The sequence below is a fragment of the Chlorocebus sabaeus genome, chromosome 24 (genome assembly GCF_047675955.1).
Source record: "Chlorocebus sabaeus isolate Y175 chromosome 24, mChlSab1.0.hap1, whole genome shotgun sequence".
NCBI lineage: Eukaryota > Metazoa > Chordata > Mammalia > Primates > Cercopithecidae > Chlorocebus > Chlorocebus sabaeus.
Window position 1 is genome coordinate 495843 of NC_132927.1, and position 25095 is coordinate 520937.

Consider the following 25095-nt stretch of genomic DNA (forward strand, 5'->3'; position numbering starts at 1 on the left):
ATCTTCCCTTTTATAATATGGTCTTCCTCCTGGGCTTCGAATTTCTGTGCATGTCAACCTCTGTTCATGGCACCCATGAGTCAGAAATGCAGGCACCACCCTTATCTCTGCCCTCCCTCCTCTCCAAATTCAATCTATTACCAAGTCTCATCAGTTTTATTTCCTATACAACCTTCAAACCCACCCCCCCCTTTTTTTTCCATTGGTACTACTTCTACCCTAATTCAGGTTCTCCTGTCTCTCATCCCAAGAGGACTCTAGTCTTCCTACCTCCAGCCCAACCCTTCTAATTTCTTTTCTATGTTGCTTTCATCGTGAATCATGTGAAATGCAAAACTGATCATATCATCCCTAATTGAAAGCTCCCCCTTACTTTCAGAAGGAAGTCCAAACTCCTAAATATGGCAAAAGGATTTTTAATGAACTGGCCCAAGCTTACCTCTTCAAGCATATTCCTTGCCACTTTGTACTCATCATGTACCCATATGCCAGTCCTCATCCAGCTGTCTGCATTTTCCAAATACGCTGTGTTGTCTCGCATGTCTGTGCTTTACACGTGGTAGGTGATTCCTCTGTCCTCTGCCTCTTGGACTTGACTTTTTCTCATCTTTCATATGTCATCTGGTAATCACCTTCATGAAGCCTTTCTGTATCAGCCCAGGCAGAATCACAGTTCTCTGGGCCCCTCGGCATCCTGAACATCCCTCTACTACCATGCAGAATGTATCTCGTAAGGTTGTTGTAAGGATTAAATGAATTCATAAATATAAAGTGCTTGGAGCCTGGCTCCCGGTAAGCATTTACTGTATTTAGAATGTTTACATATCTGCCACCCCCACTGGACAGGAGCACCTTAAGGGAAGGGCTTGTTTCTTCTTGTGCATGTTACACGACTGATACCTCAAGGTATGCACCTTGTTCATGTGTTTATAGCTAGTAGGAACAGCTCAATTTTAGCTCTCTTTTTCCTGCCCCATGAGCCCTTTGTCTTGAAAGCCTTCTAAACTTAAAGGTTCAAGAAGACATGCATTCAGGACCAGAATATCAGGTACATGATCTCATGGCTACTGCTGGCCCAAGAAGAACGTAGACAGTGGGAATGCAGAAAAAAGAACAGCTGAAAAGAAAAATGAAAGGACTTTGTTCTTGATCTTTAGTATACACAGGAGTCAAACTCTTGGTGAGTCTGTTCTGGGCCTCTGCCACAGGGATTCTGACACATGAAGTCTATGCTAGGGCTCATATATCTGGATTATTAATAAACATTTCAGTGATTGTAATAGAGGTGGTCTAGACACTACACTTGAAAAACCCTGAGGTAAGGGAACAGTTTCATTCAAACCAAAGCCAAAATCCTCTAAAACTCACCTACAAGAAAATTTCCAGGTAGAAGAGAGTTATACAAAGAATATCGACTCTGTCTCTCTGAGCCTCAACTTCCCTTGTGCTTCCCTCTCTCTGGTGAGGGACACCAGCCCCTGTCAGTGGATGATATAGAAAGGCCATGTGCAGCCCTGGGACAGACCATGGTTCCATCCATCTTGGTGTGGCATGGACTGAAAGATGGACAGAGCAGCAGCTTCATTAAAAAACAGTTTATTAGCATCTGTGCCGCTAGTGCAAATGAAGACTGACTCCGTCTCCAGGAGCCCTGGACTCCCCACCTGAGCTCCTGGGGAGCTGCTCTGTAGTGTGCCCCCATCTTGGGGCAGTGTCCTTGCTCATCTGACTCCAGTCTGATTGCTCCTGGCACAGGGCTAAGCTCCACCTCGAGATGCCATAGGGATGGTCTCTCCCAAGTGACTGTCATCTCCAGCGTCTGAGAAGAAGCCCCTGTCCCCAGGGGCTGGGGCCACATCCACCTGGATGACACCGTGCACCTGGGAGAGCTGCGGGCTGTCCAAGCTGGCAATGAGCTGGCGGGGGCCTGGTCGCACAGGCACAAACGTCTGGCGCAGTGTCACTGTTTCATTGCCTCCGATGTCCCTGTGGGCAGAGACAAGGTCATGGGCCTGGAGTAATTGGGGGTGGAGTGGGAAGTAAGAGCTGATCGAGGGCAGTCAGGAGGAAGAAGCAGGAGGTGGACCCATTCAGACAATTTCAGGCTCACCTGAAATTTCCACACCCAAGACCAGGAGCCCCAGGGCGCCTCTGCATAGCCAGCTCAGCAGCCACCCACCAGCTGCCTGTGCTGAAACTCTCCCCATCGTCTGGGACTCCTTCCTCCCTACTCCCACATCCACCTGGACAAAGACTGCTGATGCCACCGCAGAGGCCTCTCATGCCATCCCCTCCATCACCACTGCTCCTGCCCTAGACAGAACATCCTCATCTCACCTGGGGTTTCAAAAACCAAGAAAACTTCAAAATGAGACTTTGGGGGCCCAACACAATATTTCCAAATACTTTCAGTTTTGACAAGAGCATAGGTTGAAGAAAAGAAATTATTCTCTGCTATGATCATCGTTCCAAAGAACAAAAGAGCATTTTCACACACAAAAACATTAAAAGGATGTTATCTTTGGAAAAAAAGGAAAATCCTCCCCAAGAACAGACAACAGACATCTTTAAATGGACATAAACCCATGTGTGTGTGTGTGTGTGTATGTATGTCTGAGAGAGAGAGACAGGCAGGTGGACAAACCACACACACACACACACACACACACAAACGTGTTTTCATTTTCTCCTTTCCACATGGGCCTCTGAAAAATGGATTCCCAGACCTCCCCTGGGAATCATGATTTCACTTGTCCTCTAATGGGACTCCTTGCCTACCATCCCACTTTTGTATTCTGTTCTGCTAACCACTCAGAGGTGAACTAAATCCTTCAAGAATTTAGTGCTCCTTTGGTGCTTGTGGCACGAGATCCTGGCCCTCTAACCTGACACACAGGCTCAGTCTGACTCAGCCCCTGCTACTTGCACAGCCTCATCATCCCCCACCATTCCTCCTGCTGAGCAGCCCTACTGAATGCCGTCTTCCCCAGACTCACCTCCACAGTCATGCTTTGCAGTCTTCGCCTTGTGTGGAATGAGCACACAGCTCTGCCTCCCCACCCTGGGCGTCCTTGTGAAGGCCTACTTTTCCTCCAAGGCCTGGCACACCACTTCCTCAGTGATGGCTCCCCTGAACACCTCTTGCCTCTAGGAAAAGGAACCTCACCCTTCTCTGAGCGATTCCAGCAATCTGAACGTTTCATTTTATACACTGAACATGATTACATTTATATTGCATTTGCTCGTGCCTGTGGGAATTTGTCTTTCCTGCCTTTGCCTAAACCTTACCTCTGGTGCCCTATTCAACCCAAGCCTGCTGTTGGGGACCCTTTCCAGACACAGAACCTGTGCAGTCACTGTTGTCCTCTAAGAGAATGAGCCAACATCCCTAACTCCAAGGATGAGTTCTTTTCAGGGCAAAGCATTTGTCTTGGAGCCTGGTTCTGAGGGGTTTCCCGTGACCACTCTACTCCTTTTTCTACCACTTGTTAACTGTGAGGCTTAGGAGAAGCTATTTAACTTCTCTGTTCCTCACTTTCCGTGTCATAAAATGGAAGTGAAAGTAAAAGGAGGAGTGGGATCTGATTATCCTGAAGGTGCTTCTGAGCTCCCTGAAGGAGGGAGGCAGGGATATATAATTGAATGTAGTATGATAGGAAGTCTATAAATTAAGTCTATAACTTAATGGCTAGGCTATGTCCTGACTGCTTACAAATTTGCATTCTTAATTTTTGCTAACTTTTTCATAGATACAAGATTCAAGGTTGTGCAAGCTCAGACCAGCCCTCAGAAGTCTATTTATACCATAATTGAACTGTAATATTTCAGAAAATAACCTTTACATTGCAATAACTGATTATTTTCAAGAGAAACTGTTTTCTAGGTGGAAATGTCAAGATCTCTCCCTCCCCTGGTCTCAGTGTGAGGTGGGGACTTTACCACACCTCTTTTGTGAGTTGAAGCCGAGTACAAGCCATCTGCTAAAGCTGGCTTTCATGTTTCATGTTCCTTTCAGTTTCATGTTCCTGAAACTGAGTGTGGGTCGTGAAACCAACTCCCCGACAAGGATACCAGAACTTAGACATCGAAATGAGCATTGTCCAATTGTGTACTTGTTCAATCATATTGCCTAGGCTTGAAACATTTTTAAAACTCCTCCTGGACTCTTCTTCAGAGCCATTTAAACCATATGCACACACACGTGTGCTCAGTGACGCAACAGTCAGCCTGTCCTTCCTTCCACAGCATGCCTCGGTTCTGATGGAAAAGAGCAGTTACCCACCTGTTCGCTTATCTTATTAATTAGTCTTAGCTCTTGGTGACTTCAGGTCTCTCCGCAAAGTCAAATCTACCCCGAAGAAGGCAGATTGACCACTCTGAGGACATTCTAGAGAATATGACTCAGACTCTAAGGGAAATTCCCAGGAAGGGTTTGGAACAGACTTCCAGCCTCCTTGGTGACTGCTTTTGGTGGTGACAACAGCCATCTGGAGGAGTGAGTTCTGGAATGTTTATTAAGTGGCCAGTCACCACACTGGGGTGGCACACCTTATGCTATAATGGGGTTCCATGCCACAGCCTTTGATGTGCAAATGAGAGGCAAAGTACACCCATCTTGGAATCTTATGTATCTGAACCAACAGCTCAGAGATGTCCCTCTGGAGGCTCCCAGTTGTACTGGAGGCTCTGTTCTGGGCTCACAGCAGCTAAGGAGCCACAGACTGACCAGGGAGGATCTGCCTTAAGAAACCATCGTCCAACCCTATCTTTTGCTGTAGGTAGACTCACACAAACTCTACAGGTAAAGACAGGGAACAGGTCCCCCAACACTCAGCACAGTGGCCCTTTCCTTACTTCCAAGCAGGGCCAAGAGGCAAAGGCCTGGTGGGGCTGCTGAGGCAAGTCCAGCTCTGGGGATGCCTTAGGACGAGGAAGCTCCCCCTCCCCACCATGTGGGGGTGTGAGTAAGAGATGTCTGCTGGGCAAGACGAGCAAAGCAGGCTATCCGGGGGGTTCAGGCTCTGTTCACTGAGCTGCCAGAGACTGTGGTAGGGTGACATGAGGAAAGCCCTCCTTTGTGACACATCATAGCATTCCCAGGGGCCCAGGCTGGGGCAAAGATCAACATAGCTGCCTTCTCCACTTTGGCCTCACGGCAAAGGTGGCGGCCACCACCAGGAGAGCTGCGAGGGAGGGGTGGGCACGGGGTCCTCTGCTTCCTCCCCTCAGTTTCCCCACCCCAAGCCATTGTTCTTTCTCAGGAGCTGTCTGTCTGAAGGCGAAGCCTGCCCCTGTCCCAGAAGGCTGATCTAGAAGGCCAGGCTCTGGCCTGCTCTGCTTTCCCTCTGTGCTTTTCCTAGGGAGGGACAGGGCAGCACGTGTGAGTCTGTATCAAAGATGACAGCCACAGGCCCAGGAACGCAGCATGTGTGTGCCCTCACTGCACCCAGGGGCTTGCCCAGCCCAGGATCAGGCCCAGACGGCTGGGTAAGGGCCTGAGGGATGGGATTCTCTCCTCTGGAATTGCTACTTGGCCCTCATGGCACAAAACAAGCAATGAGCTTGAGAGCCTGTGCATGGTATGCACCACAGTGGGTAGAGCAGAGTTTGCCCCTTACGAGCTGTGAGACCACGTGAGACGTGACCGCCAGCTTCTCCATCTGGAAGTGGGGGTGATAATGGCAATAATAAAAATAATAACTACCAATGGAGCACTAACTTTGTGCCAAGCAATGCACTAAACAACCCTAGGTTCAGGGGCTATTGCTATCCCTGCTTTACAGACGAGAACACTGAGGCTTGAAGGAGAGAAACCGCTTGCCCAAGGGCATATAGCCAGTAAGTGCTAGAGCTGGGACTTGAACCCATATCCTTAGGGTTCCAAAACTTTGCTTGTGTGTGTGTGTGTGTGTGTGTGTAAGAGAGACAGAGAGAGAAATAGAGACACACGGTCTCACTCTGTCGCCCAGGCTGGAGTGCAGTAGCACAAACATGGCTCACTTCAACCTCAACCTCCTCAGGCTCAGGTGATCCTCCCACCTTAGACTCCCAAGTAGCTGGGACAACAGGCGCACACCACCACACTGGTTAAGTTTTTAAAACTTTTTTGTAGAAACAGGGTTTCACCATGTTGCCCAAGCTGGTCTTCAACTCCTGGGCTCAAGTGATCCACTTACCTTGGCCTGCCAAAGTGCTGGGATTACAGATGTGAGCCACCACACCCGGCCCAAAACTTTGCTTTTAATCATATGATGATCTTTAATGTGTTTTTGTTTTTGTTTTTGTTTTGACATGGAGTCTGCTTCTATCACCCAGGCTGGAGTGCGGTGACTCAATCTCAGCTCACTGCAACCTATACTTCCTGGGTCCAAGCGGTTCTCCTGCCTCGGCCTCCCAAGTAGCTGGGATTACAGGTGCCTGCCACCAAACATGGCTAATTTTTTTATTTTAGTAGAGATAGAATTTTACCTTGATGGCCAGGCTGGTCTCAAACTCCTGACCTCAAGTGATCTGCCTGCCTCAGCCTCCCAAAGTGCTGGGATTACAGGCGTGAGCCAGCGCACCTGGCCTTCTAATGTACTTTAATGAGTTTTTGTGTCCAAAGGAGATAATATTCCTGAAAGTGCCTGGTCAGTTCTTCAGTACTAGGCAAATATTAGCAATGAGTTACTAACGATTCCTATGTGGGGCTTTTGCTCCCTAATTAGATAGTGAGGCAGGGCAAGGACACAGCACAGCACCAGGTGCCCAGGAGGTCTCCCTAAAGGCTGGTGGGACTGAGCTGGGTAGGGAGGTATTGCTAGCTGGCCCCAACCTGCTTGTTTAGGTCCTGACAGAACATACTTGCCCAGACAGAGAGGAAGCAAAGCTGGGAACTAGGGCAGCCTGTGGGGAAGGCCAGAGTGGCAGCAGGGGCAGGAGGAGAGGCAAGACTCACCCAACGTTGAGGATCTTGGGCCTCTGTAACCCAGAGCCCTCGAGTCGGAAGACGACATTGGTGAGGGTGACAGGAAGGGGGTTCTTGAAGACAATCTGTACTTCACACTCCTGGCCAACCACTGCCGCTCCCAGTAACTGAGAGAAAAAGAGGCCCATCCCCCATGTCAGAGACCCTGGTCAAACACACGGGACCGTACACTGCACCAGAGAGGGGAATCTGCTTAGAAGCAAAACCTCCCCATGCCCCACATTTATCCTCCTGAGAGAAGACTCCCCAGAAGTCAGAGAAGAAACTCCAGCCTATTCCCCAACAAAGGCTGTCACAGAACCAGAGACATAAGATCCCATGCTACAGATGAGGAAACTGAGGCCCCAGAGCCAGTCCTTGACCTTCTCCTACAAAGGCTTATCAGGCCAGCCTGCTCCTGGCTTAGCGCCCGCCTCTGATGTCCTTATCCCCTGGCCTTCACTCTCTGACCACCCCTCACACCCCAGCAAACTGCATTCACCGTGAGGGAGAGGTCTGGGGTACGCAGACGGAAGGTGTGCTGCTTGGCCAGCACCTGCCCGCTCTCCTTGACGTGGCCTGAGACGTTCAGCAGCATGGCCCCCTGGTCCACAAGGTGGGGCCGGTATTCCTTGTAGGCCACTGGCATGGTCACACGGTCCGCTGGGGAGAAGAGGCATGGCGTCACTGAGGCCTGCTTCCCCACATCCGGCTTCCCCCAGGGACTCCCCACTGCTCCTGGGGTCTCCATGTCCACAGCCCTGAGGTGCCCAGCCATCCAGGGGGCAGGGCTGGGTAAGGAGCACTTACAGGCCCCTGGTGCCAGCTCCACTTCCTTCTTGGTCTCCTTGAAGATGGTCCCAGTGACACCAGTATAGAAGGTGACTGAGAGGTAGAGGTGCAGTTTCACTGTGCGGCGGCTGCTGCTGTGATTGGTCAGCATGACCGAGACCATCAGATCCTGCCCCATCACCGCGTCCTGTGCCTCCACCTGCATGGCCACATCCTCCGCTGAGCCCCGGTTGGCGTACACATTGGGTTTGCTGCCGTGGGCTGCTGCTGTCTCTACTGCCTTCCGCTCCGCGTCTGAGCCTGGGGGTTGAAGGTCAAGGGTGAGGTTCCAATTCCCACTTGGGTGGGCGAGCACTTGACAGGAACACTTGTCATGGGGCCCAGAGCTGGCTGGGTTGGGGGAATGGTACCTTCTGGGTGCTTATAGAGGTAGGTGATGTCCTCACGCATGTTGGAGCCGATGGCCTTTGTGACAATGAGTGTGCCGATGGCCTTCTCCTCTACATACACAATCTTGAAGCTGCCATCGTCCTGCCGCTGCCAGTACACCTTGTCACTATTCACCTGTGGGAGGGGTGGGGGTGAACAGGAATGAGTGAGCCAGAGGGTCTGAGGGTGGCCTGACTCCCGGCCTCCTTCCCCTGATCCCAGGAGCTATGGAACAGGGCTTGGTCCCAAGGGTGGGAGCTTCCTGGCAGAGCCCAAGGGGAGACTTTCCAAGACGAACCAGATGAGGCCAGAGCGCAGGGAAGAAGCTGGTCTGGGAAGCTCCTCTCAGAGCACTTTGGCAGTAATAACAGTAATTCTTCACGCTCATTGGCTGATTTTACGACTAGTAAAGCAGTTTCATACCCATTATCTCTTTTGATCCTGAGTACAAGCAGCAAGGCAGCCTTGATTATCGCCTTTTACAGGTGAGGAAACTGACTTGTATAATGAGTGACTTGCCCAGGGTCGCACAGCTGGTCAGTCAGCGGTGAAGTCGGGACCAAAGAACCCACTACCGAAGCCCAAGAAGGCACCTGCAGTCCAGCCCTCACCTCAGCAAAAATGAAAGGCGTGTCGTACTTCATGTAGACCAGGCCATTCTTGATGGACTCCACGGAGCAGGGGCCACAGCAGAAGATGCCTAGAGTGAGGTGGGACAAAGGCGAGAGATCTGAGAAGGCAGAGAGGGACCTTCAGATCCTGGGTGGGGTCCACACAAGGCCCCAGCCCCAGCCACTCAGGCCTGGTCCCACTGCCTGGTAGCCTCTGGAACAAGGCCATCAGCCCTCACCCAAACACTTGGGGGTCAGTTGACAGCCAGTGCAACACAGGTATGGAAAACAAAGAGAGAGTGGCTCCATTTGGCTGTCAATTCGCTTTCCTCAGCCCAGGCTGCTCTGCTGGAGGACGGGGGCAAGGTACAGATGTGCAGACCAGCCTGCCTGATAACCAAGTCCCTGACACACTCTTTCATGGCTGACTGACACTGGATGTCCACCGTCTGTGACCCCCAGAGGACAGGACCTCCTATTCTTTATCGTAACCAACCCAGAGTCTACAGTGGCCCTGCCTCATGGCCTTTGTGACAATGAGTGTGCTGATGGCCTTCTCCTCCACATACACAATCTTGAAGCTGCCATCGCCCTGCCACTGCTAGTACACCTTGTCACTATTCGCTTGTGGGGGGTGAATAGTGACGCCACCGCCACCACCATTTCAGAGAGATGCGGAACAACCCTCAGCTCTGCAGCCTGCTGCCTTCTCTACTGGGGGGAGCTGGTGGGAAATAGAGTCTGCCCTTATCATACTCAGGAGGCTGCCTAGAAGAGATAGGCTGACAGGAGGAGGCCTGGCAGGAGAGGAGAGAGTGGGAAGTGAGTACCATCCAACAGGAAAGAATCTTAGACAACACCTAACACTACACCTCCTTTACAGACGGGGAAACAGCAAGGCGAAGTGCATGCCAGGATCTCACAAGACAGGAGGTGCAGGGAGAATGAAAGGAGCTAAGACTTTCTGAGTAGCTACTACGCTTCTGGCATGCTGCTGGTCCCTTCAGATAGAGAATTTCTCATTTAATCCTCCCAATCACCCTATGTGGTATCTATTATCCCCAAATTACATCCAAACCCCAAAGCCGTAAAGTGCGAGGTGCTTGCCCAAGCGCATATATCTGAGAAGTGATCAGGCTGGGATCAAGCCCCAGTCTGGCTGGCCCCGAGCCCCCTGCCTGATGTCCACCCCACCACTTCCCAGAGTTGGAGGCCAGAGCTCAGATCTGCCAGTGTCTGGGCCAGGCTGTTTCAGCATCACAGGGATCACTGGGTTGCACCGCTCAGGGGGCTGTGTTCACATATCTGAGTGAGAGGGAGGGCGCTGGGAAGAGGCCAGGGGAGGAATGTAGGCTAGGGAGGACTCTCTGACCTGGGGTGAGTAAGGGAGAGGCTGGACAGAAGGCAACTGGCAGGGCAGGCCTCGTGGCCTGCGGCTGGAGTATCACGGTAGGAAGGGGTGGGGGTGTGTTTGAGAACAGAGTGTATGGTAGTTCTAATTTCTGCAGAAACACATGTATGTAGACACAGAAAAGAGACCCGTGGGTTGTATCAATAGTAATCATGTATTAAGGCAGGGTCATAAGGGCTATTTTCTTCTTTGAACCTATCTGAGCCCTGACTTTTTTCTATACTGTATATATAATTCACAGTGAGCAATGGAACAGACAGGAAGGAACTTGGTGAAAGCGAGAGTATGTGTTTAAAAGGACTGGACTTGTTCTGTTGCTGACCTACCAGTCTGTGCCCCAGAGGACGTCACTCCATCTCTCTGGTCACCCTTTGGAGTGGGTCCCAAGTCTGGCTGATCGTCAGAATCACCAGAAGAACTTTCAAAAACATACATTGTTAGCATCTATCCTTAGAAAGTCTAATGTATCAGGTTTGGGGTAGAACCTAGAAATTTACTTTAAAAATATTTTTGGAAAAAACCTCAAATACCTCCTGAGAGAGAATAGGGAACCTTTACATTTTGTGTTCTTCAATTCCACACTTTTTTTCCTTCCAAGCATGTATTATTACTTATCAAAATGACTTTAAAAGGGTCCTTCAATTAATTATCTCCAGGATATGTAAGTTAAAAAGCAAGTAAGAATAGTGAATATGAATTCTCTTTCTCCGAATACTCTTACAGCTTTGAATTTTGAACCTCCCTTGTATATTAACCATTATAAATAAAATAAACCATTATAAATAAGTAAAATTTAGGCAAATAGAGCGTTATACAGAAAGGTAAAAATAAACTAACGTCCACATGGTGGTTCATCTGATAAACCCATTTGAGAAGCCCTGGGGTTACAGGGCTTAGCTCTCCAGCCTAGCCCAGCACTGACACTCTGGACTGTGTTACTCAGGTGCAGGAGATGAGCAGGGGCATGGTGGGAAGTAGGGGGGCCTGGCTCACCACTGCTAGTCTCCTGGGGTGTGGCATCCACCACCTGCCACCCATCAAAGCCCGAGGGAAGATCTGGCCTCTTCATCCAGCAGTCGTTCCACACATGGAAGTTCCTGGATGGACATGGAGGAGGGGCTGGGTCTGAGCCCCAGGGTCAGGAGTCCACGGTTTCCCCAGCCTCCCCTGCCCACCCTCCACCTCCAAAGCTCAGGTCACCATTCTTCAGCACAGATGGGCAGTCCACCCCAGCTCACCAGACAGAATCATGGTTCAGGTGCTCTAGGGGCTTCATGTTCTCATCGAAGTAGATGTCCATGGTAAGAGATGTGTCTGTGTCATGGGCGGAGTTGAAGTTGGTGACAGTACGGGTGGCCAGACCCAGGCAGCGCAGCACTGTGGCGGAGCGAAGGTTGGGGTTCAAGGCACGGGTTGGGGGCAAGTGAGGCATCGTGTCAGGAATATTAGGGGCAGAAGGGCAACCAGGATTGCCAAGCTGGGCATAGACTGCCAGGGTCAGGGTCACCGGGGCCAGAAGGCCTTTGGGCTACAGAGCACTTGGGGTCAGGGGAAGCTAGGCCACCTGCCTGGCTCAGTCCCTGCCTGTCCCTTCTCCCTCCATTCCCTTAGGCCTCTCTCTGTTGTTAACACTAATTAATGATAATTAAGACCAGCCTATCATCCACCCCCGCCTGCACCCTGCACTGTAGCCACAGCTGGGCAGGGCTGGATAAGCCTGGCTTTCCTCTCTTCTCCCTATAGGGCCCGTGCCACTCCTGTCCCAGTCCCTCCACTACCTGTAGTGGTCACGCCAGCAAAGACCCAGCACTGGCCATATGGGACGGAATAGCCGGTGCGTAGGTAGCTAAGCAGGATCTCCACGCTGCCCACCCACGCTGATGGGTTGGTGCCTCGGGAGTAATCACCAGACCAGTTCCCAATCAGGACTCCATTGTCATCCAGGGAGTTCACCTGCCCAGGACAGGATGAGACGGGGCTGAGGTGGAGGAGGGGCTCAGGACCTGCCATGTGGTCCTTAGCCCAGCCCTGACCCTGCAACCACCCCTTACCCCTAAATGCCTCAGGATCCAGACATCAGCCTGAGCTCCATCCAGCCCTTTCCTGAGCCACCTGCCCCCCTCCCACCCAGGCTCTGACACAGGAATGTGAATCCTGGGTGTGCCAAGTTTTGGGTTTGGCCCTGCATTCCACAGGAGCTGGGACAGGAGCCAGGAAAGGCGGGCTGCGGGGCAGGCAAGGGAGAGAAGAGAAGGGATACCCCTTCCTGAAGTATCCTTTGCAAGGGCAGGGACAGGGCTGGGGGTCCTCAAGGAATCCAGAAAGGGCAGGATGAGGGTGGAGGTGTGGCGAGGCAGCAGGCAAACACACAGTAGGACTCAGAGACATGAGGGTGCTCACCATGGCAGAGATGACCCGGGAGACACTGACTGGGTCTCCACGGCCTCCATATGGCATCCCCCGCCGGTCCAGGATGTATAGGCAGGCATCCAGCACCCCGTGGTCAAACTGGAAGGAGGGATGGAGGGCAGAGGTGACAGCCTGAACCCTAGGCCAGCACCCTGCTCCAATACCCCAGCCCCCACACCCACCCCAGCTCCCCTGGGTGCATGTGACCCTGGCCAGCTGCATCATACCTGGCCGTAGTTCCAGGTCCGCTCGCCAATCTGTGCTTCGGTCCCGTAGTAAATTCTCCCAGACTCATTAAGCACATACTCCTGCCGCCAATCCTCATGGTCCACGTACACAATGTCCTCTGTGTCCCCAGAACACACAAAACTGGTTCCCTCCAGTTCTCTCCCTGGGCCTCACCTACTCCTGGCCAGTTCTGCAGGACTCATGTCCACAGAAGAAAATGCGGGGATGCCCCTAGCCTGACAGGACTGCCGCAGGAGAACGGGGTAGCATGAGAGATGGTAGAGGAGATTAGCCTTTGCCAGGGGCCTTCGCCAGGAGAGGTGTGGCTGGCTGTGTGACCCTGGGCTGGCCACCCTTCTGCACCAGGCCTCGGTCCTCTCATCTGCTCAATGGGAGGCTGGCTTCTCCTGGGGTCAGGCACCTAGTCACCCTGCCGCATCCGAGGGCAGGAAGCCCTTCCCTCCCATCTACCCTCTGCTCCGGACCCCAGCTGCTCACCTGGGCACCAGGGGTTGAAGAGGATGTAGATCTCGTTGCGGGGGTCAAAGGGCAACTGGAACTCCCCAGCGTCTGACTGTGTGCGGACTGTGAACTGAAACTTGCCGATGATGGCATTGGGGGAAGTGTGGACCCGTAGGTTCAGAGTCTGCCCACTGGCCTTGGTCACCTGGGCTTTCCAGCCTCCACTGCCCCCCTTGCCCACTGGGATGATCACGTGCGTGCCCTTGCCCACCTCGGGGTTGTTTCCTAGAGTAGGAAATCAACAATTAGCTGGTGAGGCCTCCCTGAGGAGAGGGGATGGAACCTGGGACTTCTCCCAGCCCCACCCAAAATGTGTATGAGCCACTGTGTATGTCCCTACATTGGGCCATCGTCTTATTCTCTGACAATCTCCCTCAGAGCAGCTCTGTCCCCACCCAATGCTTGCCCACATGTTAGGGCAGGGCCACAGTCCAACATCCCAAACCTGTTCCCCTAACACTGAACTCTGAGGTGGCGAGGAGAGATGAGGGCTCTTGTCACCTTCTGCCTGCCTGTCACAGTGCCTGGGCTGGAGGGGCAGATCCACCTGCCCTGTATGAAAGGGCAGTCCTGATCCTGAAGGCCAACCCTGCCTGCTCCCTGGGGCTGCAGGTTCTAGAGCCCAGGGCATCCCTGGTGAAGGTGGTAGGGGTTCCTGGGAAATTAGAGGGTGAGGTGGGCAAGGTTAGGCCCTAATCAAAGGGTAAAAGGAGTCGCCTGCCCCAGGCAGCAGCATAATCACCAGCCTGAGAAGTCAAGCTCCATCAAGCAACGCGGTGAGGGAGGCACCTGCCCTGGGTCACGGGGACAGAGGGGCAGAGACAGAGGGAGACAAAATTGGCAGAGATGGGGGACATGGAAGGAGAGAGGGAGAGAGAGAGAACCAGCCACATCCTGGGGAATGAGAACAGACGCAGAAAGGACAGAGCAGCAATGCCAAAGGAGGCACTGAGGCAGGCCCTGAAGAGGAGTACTCTGAGACCGATGCCCCAGGAGGCTTGAGGAGGATGGGCTTGGGAAAAACTGAAACACCAAGATCCTCTCTGAGACCCACCCCCAGGGGCACAACCACACACTTGCACCTGCCTTATCTGGCAGAGGTGAGGAGTGGGACAGGGAGGAGCCTAAAGACCTCTCTGACTCTAATGCCAGCCTCTCCCCACCAAACATAGGGCCTTCACCCTTCCCACTCCAAGCCCCACTGACCGATGAGTAACTCAAGGGTGATGCGATCAGAGGATTCATAGGTCCGGGACAGGAGGAGAAGCATGCGGAAAGGCTGCCCGCGACGTACTATCAGCTCATCGTATTCATACTCGTCTGTGTGGTGCTCTTGGCGGTTCTGGTCCGAGCGCGAGCTCAGCAAGTCCACACCTGTCACTACTAGCATGCCCTCTGCAAGGGCACAGCTCTGGGTCAGTGAAACCCCATGGGGAGCCCAGGCCCTCATCATTAGCCTCCTATCCCCCCAGAAATGCCAGGATGAGTCTCTGGTCCCATTAAAGCCTTTCAGCTCTCAGCTGAGGAGGACAGACTGGCCTCACCTCGGATGGTGCCATCTCCAGCTGCATTGACACCGCTGCCCCGGGAGACAGGCTGGCGGGAGTCTGAGCCCCGGGAGCCAGGTCTTCGAGTCCCAGAGCTGGACCCTCGACCCCTGGAGTCAGAGGGTTCGGGTCCCCAGTCGTCATCTGCCACATTTCGGCATGAACAGCAGCCACAGCAGCGAGCCCAGAAGGAACGGCCTCCTCCTCTGCGAAAGCGTCTGTCTGGCTCTGGTTCTGGCTCTGGAGAAGGCGTGGTAGGGGGCTGCAAGGGGTTGCCACCCCAACGGCCAACATCGGAACGTGGCCCGTCCATCATGCCTGTTAGGAAGAGGCGGGGGTGGCTCCTTAACCCAGGTAGCCCCAGCCAGCTGACCCAGAAACCCTCCATCCAGACAGCTGATTCGGTCCCCGCCCGATGACTGAGACAATCCCACCTTGGCCCAGAGATTCTCCAGAAACATCCAGAGACCCTCCCCGAAGACCATTCAGACTCACCCAGAGAAGCTTCTCACACTGCAGAGAAAAGCCTTCCCCTCACTTCCACCAAACCACATCCGAAAAACTGCCCAATGAAAAAACCCACTCAAGGATCCATCCCAGGAAATCCGCATAGTTCCCTGCATGGACACTTGTCACAGCCTCAAGACCCAGCTGCACACACATCAGAGTGCTCCAGCATCCCTGGGCCTGGTCCCTCCACCTGCTGGTTCCGCAGTCTAGAGGTGCACAATGCTGACAGCTTCTAGAACTCATTTGTTAGCAGAAATTCCCCAACTCAAGGTTCTTCACAAGACAGACAGGTGGCCCCGGGGCCTGGGGTCCTTGGCATTCCCAAGTCAAGGAAGACCCCACTTGGGGCTGCCAGAAGGGGTAGAGCATGGCAGGTGCCCGGAGCTGTGCCCCGTCCAGGGAAAGCAGAGCCTTGGTGTTGGGGAACAGCCTGGCTGGGGCTGACAGGTACACAGCTGGCCCACACCCCACCGTGCTGGATCCCGGCACTGCCTCCGATAGTGTGGGCCGCCTGTTCAGCACTACAGTGCCTGTGGTGGCCCCTCACCTGGCAGCAGTGTTGGCAACCGCAGCACTGAGTCCCGAGGCTGAGATGGAACAGGTCAGGATGGATGGGACAGGCCTGGTAAGTGACTTATATGGGAAGGAGGGGCCAAACTGCTGTGAGGGGTGGAGGGAAGAGGCGAGGCCTCTGAGTGGGAAATGGGGAGAAGATGCTAGGGAGGGAGCAGGCGTGAGGTCTGGGCTTAGGCTGGGCTTTGGTGTGATCCACCTGTGTGATGGCCCCTGGCACCAGCCTGATTCCTGCCAGACTGGGCATGTGAGGAGCCCCTTCTCCCAGATGAAGAAGCTGCAAGGGCAGCGGGGCAGGCAGGTCCTTCTACCCACAGCCCTGTCTGGCCGACCTTCTGGTCCCAAGCTCAGGCTGCCTACCTCTGCTCTCACAGGCTCCTGCTACTGAGCTCCATGAAGCCCAACCCAGGCTCAGCCCTATGAAACTGGCCCAGGGGCCTGGTACTGGAACTCATCCTGCCCAGGGAGGTCCCGGGATCCCAGGTTGCAGACTGGTGACATCAGCAGAGAGGCCCTCAGACTGGCTCAGCCAGCTAACCCCTGACCTGCTGGCTCTACCAGATATTCTGACTCCCCGCACCCCCAAGTCTGTCCCTTCTTTCCCAGCTGCTCTACAGCCCCAGGCATGAGTGAGCTGCCCCTCAAGTTTGGGATTAGGGAGATCAGAGTAGGAGCAATCTCATTTCACATCCCCCACCCCCACTGTAGCCTGGGGAGTTGGGGGAGGCTTAGGCCTTTCCACTCAGGCTTGGGTGGGAACTGAGATCCCCTTCCAGGGGTACAGAGTACCTTTCTCTCACTGAGAGGAGTCTCTGCTCATGTGGACTCGAGGATTCCCTTTTCTCTAACTTGGAATTCTTCTGGGAATCCAGACCAACCGGCTCAGGCACCTGTGCTGTGTGCATCCTAACTCCACCCCGACACTGGGGAAACACCAAGGATGGCACAGAGGCGATCCCAAGGCAGAGAGGAGGAGGCTAGGCGTCTTCAGGGAGGCTCTCCTCGGGTCTTGTCCTTGGGCCCGTCAGCCAGGGCCTTCTTCCTTCTTTCTTTCCTTCCCACTGGTGTCCCAGCTCTGCCCACGGGCCGCCGAGCAGAAGACAGTGAAAACAGGTTGACAAGAAGACACAAGGAAGCAGAATCCAGGAGGGGCTATTTGGTGATGCATCAGGCAGGGAGGCGCCATGGGGAGTGGGGACAGAGAGGCCTCAGGAACTGGCAGGGAGCCCTCCACACCCACACTGCCTTTTCTTGTCCAGCTCCAAGCACCAGAACCTGCCTGGGGGTGGGGGCCAGTGCCCCACCTCCAACAACCTCAGTAGACACACCAGGGGATATCAGACTTCCAGGCAGGTCAGCCAGAGGGCTTTGTGCAGGGGCTGGGTGTTTCCACATCACTGCAGATACGGGAAGGGGCAGGGCCCTGGTTGTCCGGATGTGTGTGAGCACACGTGGACCCAGGCGGATCCCAGAGAACCAGGAGGATGCCTTTGTCACACTCTCCCTAGCTTTAATCAATCTTTCTCTCCCCACCCAGCCAGGTTTGAGTCAGTGCCCTAACCCCTGAGCCAGTCCCCTCCCCCCACCACCACTCAGGACTGTCTATGTCAGGACAGGGTGTGTACATGGTATGTGTGGGGGGACACCATGGGAGCAGACACTCAGCTCTGCACCTCAAGAAGCTGAGGCCAGGCCGCTGCCCAACCATTCCTTAGCGATACAGAAGCAAGAACATGAGTCTAGAATCCTAGACCAAGGGTAGAGACAACTTTGGTTTCAGTGCTGAAGCGCTCTGGCCGAGAACCATGGGCAAGTCTCAACAGCAGTTTCCTCATCAGAACACTGGGCCTAATAATCTCTTCCCTGAGACTCTGTGAGGATCAAATGGTATCAAGTATTCTCAAAGGTACTTCAACCGTAGAATGCTACTCATGGGGACCGATACTGTGGTTCAGGCAGGGCGGAGCAAGAGCACCCTGGCCCACTCCTGGGAACATGGAGCCCCTGAGCCTCCCCAGCTATGGCGAATGGGGGCCAGGGCAGAGAGAACATCTGGAAGGTGCAGGGGTCATGGCAAAAACTGGTATGATGCTTCTAGCTGGAGAAACTCATAGTTGCTCTGTTCAGGCTCTGCTCAGCCAGAAGCAGAACCTGATCCCAAGCCCTGTTCCTGCTTGGAATCTAGACCCAGTCCCAGCTCCAACCCCAAACCAGAAGGTAAACACAAGCTCAGCCCTCACCCTGAATTCTGCCCCAGACACTGAGGCCTTGGCTCTCCCTGAGAGGAAACAACAGGATGGCGCAGAAAGAATGAGCTGACAACACCCCATGTCTCTTCCCTTTCTTTTCCAAAAATAAACGGCTGTAGTGATGAAGGTAGTGGTGTAGTGGCAGCAGTGACAACAGGTTGGTAGCCTGAGAGAGCCTCTCCATTCTTTATTCAGTCCCAATAAGTTAAAGGGCAAGGGTAGGGGGCAGGGCGTCTTAGGTGAGGATGCTGCTAACTGAAGGCAGCAGTTCAGCCAGGTGCTCCAAGATGCCCATCGCTTGGCACAGCGGGTTACCCTGCAGGTTGAGGAGGACCAGCCTGGGGCAGGAGGCAAGAGGCTGGAGCGCTGCAGGTTGCTGGAGGCCTTGTGCAGAAGAGTCAAGGAAAGCTTGGCAGGTTCCTCCCAATTCATTTGCTCCTGTGTACCCTCAAGAGCTGGGGACTGTTGCCTGGAAGTCTGTTTGATGGGCATCTCATGTGCTCCCTGGAGGGAGTCAGGCTCTAGGCAGGGACTGCAAACATCTGCCCACAGGGTCAGCCAAGAAAGAATGAGCCACAACACTCCAAGCAGACTAGTGTAGTATCAGGGGAGTGGTGGAGGGACCAGCCTGGTCCAAAGAGACATTTACTATTCAGCAACGACCAAGGGCTGCTGAGTGAAAATACCAGTGTAAGGTTGCTCTAACTTCCAATTTTTAAGGGGGGAATCAGAACTCTAGATGTTTTTTAAAGTATGAAACTTCCTGATTTTCAAAAAACTACATGGACCTGAAGAACAGCTGCAGGCTGCCCATTTGTGAACTCTGATTTAAGAAAGTCACTTACACTCTGCCAAACTCCACCAGTGCAAGTCAGTGATAGCCCAACAGCCCCAGGCTCTCCCCCTTCAACTCACACTACAGAGCCCCTGTCTCCTGCCCTGCCAGAGGGTGGCACATACCCTGCCTGCTGTCTGTTCCTCCCCAGGGTGGCACCTCACCTTACCCACTGTCTGAAAGGCACCCAGAAGGAAGGATACGGTTGTTGCACAGTAGCAGCTCCTGCAGCCGGGGTAGGTTGGTGACGCCATCCAGGGACTCTATGGCATTATCACTGGCCTGCAGCACCTGGGGGCAGGGAGGGCAGGGAGGCAGGACAGGCGCTGTTAGCCGGGGATGGTTCAGCAACTGAGGAGCTCAGGCTGACAGGCCCACGGCACACAGAGGGGCTCACGGGGTCAGGCTGCGTGATGGAGGTGGAAGGCACGCAGTTACCTGTTCGAGGTGGAAGGTCCTGCACATCTCTTTGTAGGATGGGCAGACTTCTGAGGTAGAGGAAGAGGAAAAGAACCACCCATGACAGGGATGGAGACATGGGTACTTTACCTCAAGGCAGCGCAGGGCAGCCAGTGCAGGTGGCAAGGTTCGGAGACGATTGTGTGACAGGTCAAGATGGGTGACCAAGAGCAGCTGTTCCAGATGGCAGAGCACTGTCAGATCCTGGGGGGTGAAGGGAGGAAGGAGGTGATGGGCTTCCCAGGAGACCTGGGAGAGGGTCTTCAGCCAGCGTTTATTAGGCACATGCCCTCTGTGCCCCACAGACCCTTGGGGACCCCAGCCAAGGAGAGGATGGGAGCACATGGAAAGCTGACCTTACAGTCCACAGCAGTACATGACATGGGACAGTGAGTGCTGTGAGTGGGGTAACCAGTGGGGTGGGTGAGGAGGAGGAGACCTGGAGTTCGGAGGTACAGGGGCCAGTGGAGGGTGCTGGGTAAACAAAGACTGGTCCCCCATGGGGATTGGTCCTGATGAGGCAGAGATGAGTTTGGCAGGAATGGAGGTGGGCTGTGGTGATGTGATAAAACTAATGTGTTGGGAAGGACTAGGAAAAGTGGAGCCTGGACAACTTCTCAGGAATCTCTGGAAAGTATTTGGCCTTCAGGTATTGGGGGTTGCTCCAGGGTGAGATGTGCTGGAATGTGTGGGAGGAGTGGGCTAGGGGTCATTCTGAAGGAAGATGAAGCTGTGACCAGCCTGGGGAAGAAGCAACACAAGGAGGTCCTGGTGACTCGGGATTTGAAAGTGAGTGACAAGAAGAAGAACTGGCTGAGTGACAGAAAGGCCTGGAAGAAGAGAAAGCTGGGAGGGAGGGATGAACTCTATCTTGATTGGGAGGAAGTCCACGAAGGCACCTGAAACTAGGGGCAAAGTCAGGGACGTGGGGAGGCCAGCAGGATGAGGGCCAGGGGAAGGCGTGTGTGGTAGCTCATACCTTGTGAGCCAGGTGCAGCACACGCACCTCAGCATACTCCATCTTGAGCACGCTATTCTCCAGCAAGAACTTGCTGCGCAGGTCATCCAGATATGCTGCCCGCATGGGGTCCACGGCCTGGAGTGGATGGGGTGGGCAGGGTATGCATGTCAGCCGCCTGCCTCCTGCCTGCTGGGCCTCCCCCTGGCCTGTTCTGCGGGCACAACTTGCCTTGAGGGTCTGGAAGTACTGCAGGGTCTCCTTCTCATACAGCAGGGGGTCCAGTGCCCGCATCAGCAGGATGATGGTAAGCAGGCACCCTGAGGAGAGGGCGGGGAAAAGGAGGGTTTCTCCTGGATCCTCCTCTGCTCCCACCCTCCTGAGGCCCTCCTGCTGTCCTCTCAGGGCCACACTGGAAAGGGGCTCCCTCAGCGGGCTCTGGGAGCAGACTCTCACGGAATGGGGCCTCACATTTATTCTCAGGCTCCAGCTCCTGCAGCTCCTTACAGGATTCCAGCTCAGACTGCAGCACTGTGGACTTCTCCACTGACAGCTCACACCTGAGGGTGGGCAGGGGGGGTGGTGTTGAGGCCCGCAGCCCTGAAGCACTGGTCAACATCCCCAGTATCTAGACTGAAACAGCTCCTTGAGGCCCCAACCTCCTGCCCTGGCTGCCTAATGCCCAGAGTCCAGAGCCCCTCTCCTTGTTTTGTGCTTCCCTATCACCACCTGAATAGCTGCTCATCCGTGGTGGAGTCCCGGCACCAGCCCTCCTGGCGGCCTGGGGAAAGAGTAGGTGGTTGAAGGGTGCACCCTGGAGAGGAAAAGAGTGATGGGGACTGCTGCAAGGGGTGGAGGCTGCAGGTTCCATCACCTTTTAAAAGCACGCATTCTTTCTGGACATCACCTGCTGTCCAAATGACGCGAAATGTATGTTGGGGCAATTGGTCGTTGAGGGAGGCAGCAGGCAGGTCACAGAGCTGCGAGTACTGGGTCAAGGAAATGCCCCGGCCTAACTACTTTTTTGATTGTCCCACCCAGCCCTGCCCCAGACCCCACTTCTGCCCCACCAATCCTGGGATACCCAGACATGGCTGGGCCGGTTCCTGCCATCTGGGGTCCTCCACTCCACAATCAGGGGAGAATCATCAACCATGAGCAGCAAGATCTCCGTCCTGGAGCCCACCTGGCACAAAGGACAAAGACAGACTTCAGCCCCATCAGCACCAGGCCCACAATCCCACAGTGCTCTTGACAAAAGCTGCAGGACTCACTAGGAGGGGCCGAGAGAAGGAGACAGTCAGACAGGCCTCGTCCCGGCTCACATGCAGGCAGCGCAGTGCATCCTGGGGGTCAGCTGCAGGGAGACACAGTGTCAGATTTCCTTAAACCCTCTCCCATTCCTACTAAGCCCTAAACACCCAGCCCCTTTCCTCAATGCTTACCTCGGCCTAGGAGCCAACGGTGATAAAACCAGGCACTCTGATCATTGGGGTCAGTGAAGAAGGCATTCTGCACCAACTCCAGCTCTGTAGGTTTCCGGGAGGCATGGGGCTGTGGTCAGGACACTGGTGGGCTCCTGGCCACTCCAACACCCTACCCTCTCCTTGGAGTACTTCCAGCCCCCAGTGTCACTTATATGCTGTCCTTGCACAGGGGCTATGTATGTCAGTTTTATCTTCCCCATCAGACACTTGAGCTCCCTGCAGTCAGGGACTGATTCTTAGGCACCCCTGGAGCCAGGCATGAAGTAGGTGCTCAATAAACCTGAGTGACAGGTTCAGGAACAGGGTCAGGCATGGGGACTGGAAGGGTGGCACTGCAGAGTCCTCCCTTCTGTAGGAAGGAGGACCCCTGACCCTGCTTACCTTTGAGCAGCACATCCTCAGGGAGGCGCCCCTGTGGTCCAGAATCCGGCTGGGGGTGCAGCTGGGGCAAGAGACAGGAGCGGTAATGCCAGGACGAGTAGTTGGAGAAGTTTCGGGTGATGAGGCTGTCAGTGAAGGCTAGCTCTTCTGCAGGGGGCACGGCGGCCTGTGTGGCCACAAACCGCCGATAGTCCCAGCAGTGAACTGGAGGGGAGAGGTGACAGCATATCTTAGAGGCAAGGCAAGAGGAGCTACCTGGCTGGGACCCCTAGAGTCCCCTCAGAGAACTCCTAGAAACACTTCAGTGCACTCCACGGAGGAGGCATTTGACTCCAACATCCCTTCCAGCACCAGCTCAGTGGACCCATCCTGGATATCCCTCCCCATTCTGGGCCTTACTGAGGCCCCAGTACCAGAATGTGGGCAGGTGAGGGCTCTGGGGACAGAATCTGCAGGCACGTACAGTTCCGCTCATCCACCTCCAGGAAGCGGGCACAGAGCTCCAGCTCTCGGGCCCAGTTGGGCTCAGGCAGGCGGCCTAGCAGCCAGCATCGGTGGTGCCAGGTGCCATAAGACTTGGGGTTCACCCGCAAGCAGCTCTCCAGGAAGCCCAGTTCTGCCTTCACCAGAGCAGCCAACTCTTCAGGAGACCTGTACCCCGAAGGGAAGGGGGGTCAGGGCTCTCCTACACTCAACCTCAGCTCATCCCTCACTTTCTGCACCCAGCCCCCTACTGTCCTCCATCTATGCCACTGGCTGCCCCATTTCTCCTCCACCCCTGGACCCACGCAGTGTAGGCGCAGGGCCAGGGCAGTCTTCCGAGATCCTGAATCCCTACGCACTTCTGAGTCTCCAGCTGCTGCAGCACCTCTCGCCGGCAGTTCCAGAGGGTGGCAAAATCAGGGTTGGCTCCCAGAATCTGACTTGTCAGTTCCAGCACTGACTCATCCAGCTCACCAGCCTGGCGCTGAGAAGATAGGTGGCAGGGTAAGAGATCATATCATTTTCCCACTACTGGACTAAATAACGTAAACTTAAAACCACCCAATATTCTGTGAATCCCACATTATACAACAGGTACTATGAACCATGCTTTATGGCCTTACAGGTATTCTCTCATTTAATCTTCACAACAGCCTTATGCAGTAGGTGCAATTATTAGCCCCATTTTACAGATGTGCAAACTGAGGCCCAAAGAGATCCAGCAACTTGTCCAAAGTCATACAGTTATAAGTGAGAGAACCCAGAACTGGATCTAGGCAGTCTGACTTTAGGGACCAGCTCTTGGCCTCCATACTATACTAAGAGAGCTACTTGGGGTCGGGGCTACCTCTGAGGGCCCCACCTTCTGGAAGACGGCCTGGGTGGCTGACTGGTATAGCTTCAGCTTCTGCTCTCGTTCTAGCCTTTTGGCCTCCGCCTGCTCTTCTGACGTCTTCACCTTCAGGCGTCCGTGCTATAAGGGTGAACGGGTTGGAAGGCAGGTTGCCTTGCAGGAGCTGACCTGCAAAAGCCCCACACTGTGGAGCCCTAGGTTCATACGGGGCAACCAAGTGCACGGCCACTGCGGGTGAAGGCGCGGGCGTGCGGAGATGAAGGGCTGGGCTCAGGGTTCTCACCATGGTGCCGGCTCAGGGTTCAAGACAGGGGAAGGGTCCAGTGGTAGCCCTCGAAGTCTGAAGAGAGAGGTGTCAATCACGTAGCCCCGCCCCCTACTAGCACCGCCCACAGCGGTGTCCCGGAAGCAGCAAGCGTGCCTGGGCAGAGACCCCCAGGGTGTAAAGAGGTCCTGGGACAGGCTTTGCACGTTCAGCAAGAGGCGAACACCCGGACTAGAACTTCCATCCGTATGGCCCTTCCTACAGCCCGATTCGCCCGGGCCAGAGCCCGAGCCGGGGCACCTGGGCGTTAGGGACCACTCTGCGCACCAAAGGTTGCCGCTCCCCGCCCGTCCCACGGCTCCCGGGCACCCCCGCCCCCCGCGGGCGGACCCACCTGCGCTGGGAGGAGGCGCGGGGGATGCGGAGCTGCGGCGCCCGCCACAGAGCCCAGGCGCCGGCTAGAGTGGCGCCACGTCCTGGCTCACCGAAACGCAGCGCCCTCTGAAGGCTTGGGGAGGGACTTGCGACGGAGGAGGCCGGCTCGGAGGCGCGTGCGCGGGGCTCTGCGCTCGCTGTCTGGAAACGCCTCGTACCTGTTAGCCACCTAGTGTGTACGAGTGCGCACGCGCGACTGTAGCGTGCGTGTGAAATAGTGGGGAGGACCATGCCAGTTGGCAACTCAAAATGTAGTGTAGTTAGTGGAAGAGGTTTCTCCAACAGCCAGAAACCCGCACCTTCACTACTCCACTGACCTCACCCTGGCCACACTGACACCCTTCTATATGTCAAATCTAACAGGTGGAGTTGCCTGTCATTTTCTCTAACCTCTGAAGCATTTGACGCTACCCACTTCTTTATACTTGACACCCGCATCCTGGCTTCTCCTCCTGCACCTCTGCCTCTCTCTTCTCATCTGTTCACCTCCACCCCTAAATGCTGGCGATCTCCAAAGGGTCCTTTCCTCACCACTTTTTCACTTCACACACTGTTCCTGGGAGAATGTTTAAATCTAAGCGTTCAACTGCTTCGAGTTGGAGCTCCTCAGAGCTGTTTTGGCCCACAAATCTGGCATTACACTTTCTCTGGGTGAGTTCATTCACACTCATTGTTTTAATTACTACCTGTAAATTGACACCCAAATTTATAT

At 54.4% G+C, this 25095-nt stretch overlaps 2 protein-coding genes across 5 annotated transcripts; both read right to left on the minus strand.

The window, feature by feature from the left end:
- Nucleotides 1-1526: 1526 nt before the first annotated feature.
- On the minus strand, nucleotides 1527-16256 carry TGM1 (transglutaminase 1). 2 transcript variants are annotated; one of them, XM_007986320.3, is made up of 14 exons: nucleotides 14893-16256; nucleotides 14555-14743; nucleotides 13325-13573; nucleotides 12826-12944; nucleotides 12590-12697; nucleotides 11968-12142; nucleotides 11428-11566; nucleotides 11183-11286; nucleotides 8779-8867; nucleotides 8149-8302; nucleotides 7757-8038; nucleotides 7449-7609; nucleotides 6938-7074; nucleotides 1527-1986 (listed from the first exon to the last, which is right to left on the minus strand). In XM_007986320.3, the coding sequence occupies exons 1-14, from the start codon at nucleotides 15281-15283 to the stop codon at nucleotides 1758-1760; spliced, it is 2526 nt and encodes an 841-aa protein (XP_007984511.3). In that variant the 5' UTR covers nucleotides 15284-16256; the 3' UTR covers nucleotides 1527-1757. The 2 variants fall into 2 exon arrangements, with proteins under 2 accessions (XP_007984511.3, XP_072866957.1); XM_073010856.1 differs by lacking the exon at nucleotides 14893-16256 and having other exon boundaries at nucleotides 14555-14862.
- A 2129-nt stretch (nucleotides 16257-18385) lies between these two features.
- On the minus strand, nucleotides 18386-24484 carry RABGGTA (Rab geranylgeranyltransferase subunit alpha). Of its 3 annotated transcripts, XM_007986339.3 has the most exons (17): nucleotides 24343-24461; nucleotides 23967-24023; nucleotides 23693-23803; nucleotides 23190-23314; nucleotides 22811-22998; nucleotides 22348-22551; nucleotides 21925-22008; nucleotides 21754-21836; nucleotides 21564-21665; nucleotides 21354-21459; nucleotides 21209-21260; nucleotides 20951-21039; nucleotides 20711-20799; nucleotides 20501-20617; nucleotides 19612-19725; nucleotides 19266-19353; nucleotides 18386-18611 (listed from the first exon to the last, which is right to left on the minus strand). In XM_007986339.3, exons 2-17 carry the CDS (start codon nucleotides 23967-23969, stop codon nucleotides 18463-18465), a joined length of 1704 nt encoding a protein of 567 aa, XP_007984530.1. In that variant the 5' UTR covers nucleotides 23970-24023; nucleotides 24343-24461; the 3' UTR covers nucleotides 18386-18462. The 3 variants fall into 3 exon arrangements, with proteins under 3 accessions (XP_007984530.1, XP_007984529.1, XP_072866958.1); XM_007986338.3 differs by having other exon boundaries at nucleotides 23967-24484; XM_073010857.1 differs by having other exon boundaries at nucleotides 21209-21459; nucleotides 24343-24462.
- Nucleotides 24485-25095: the final 611 nt, after the last annotated feature.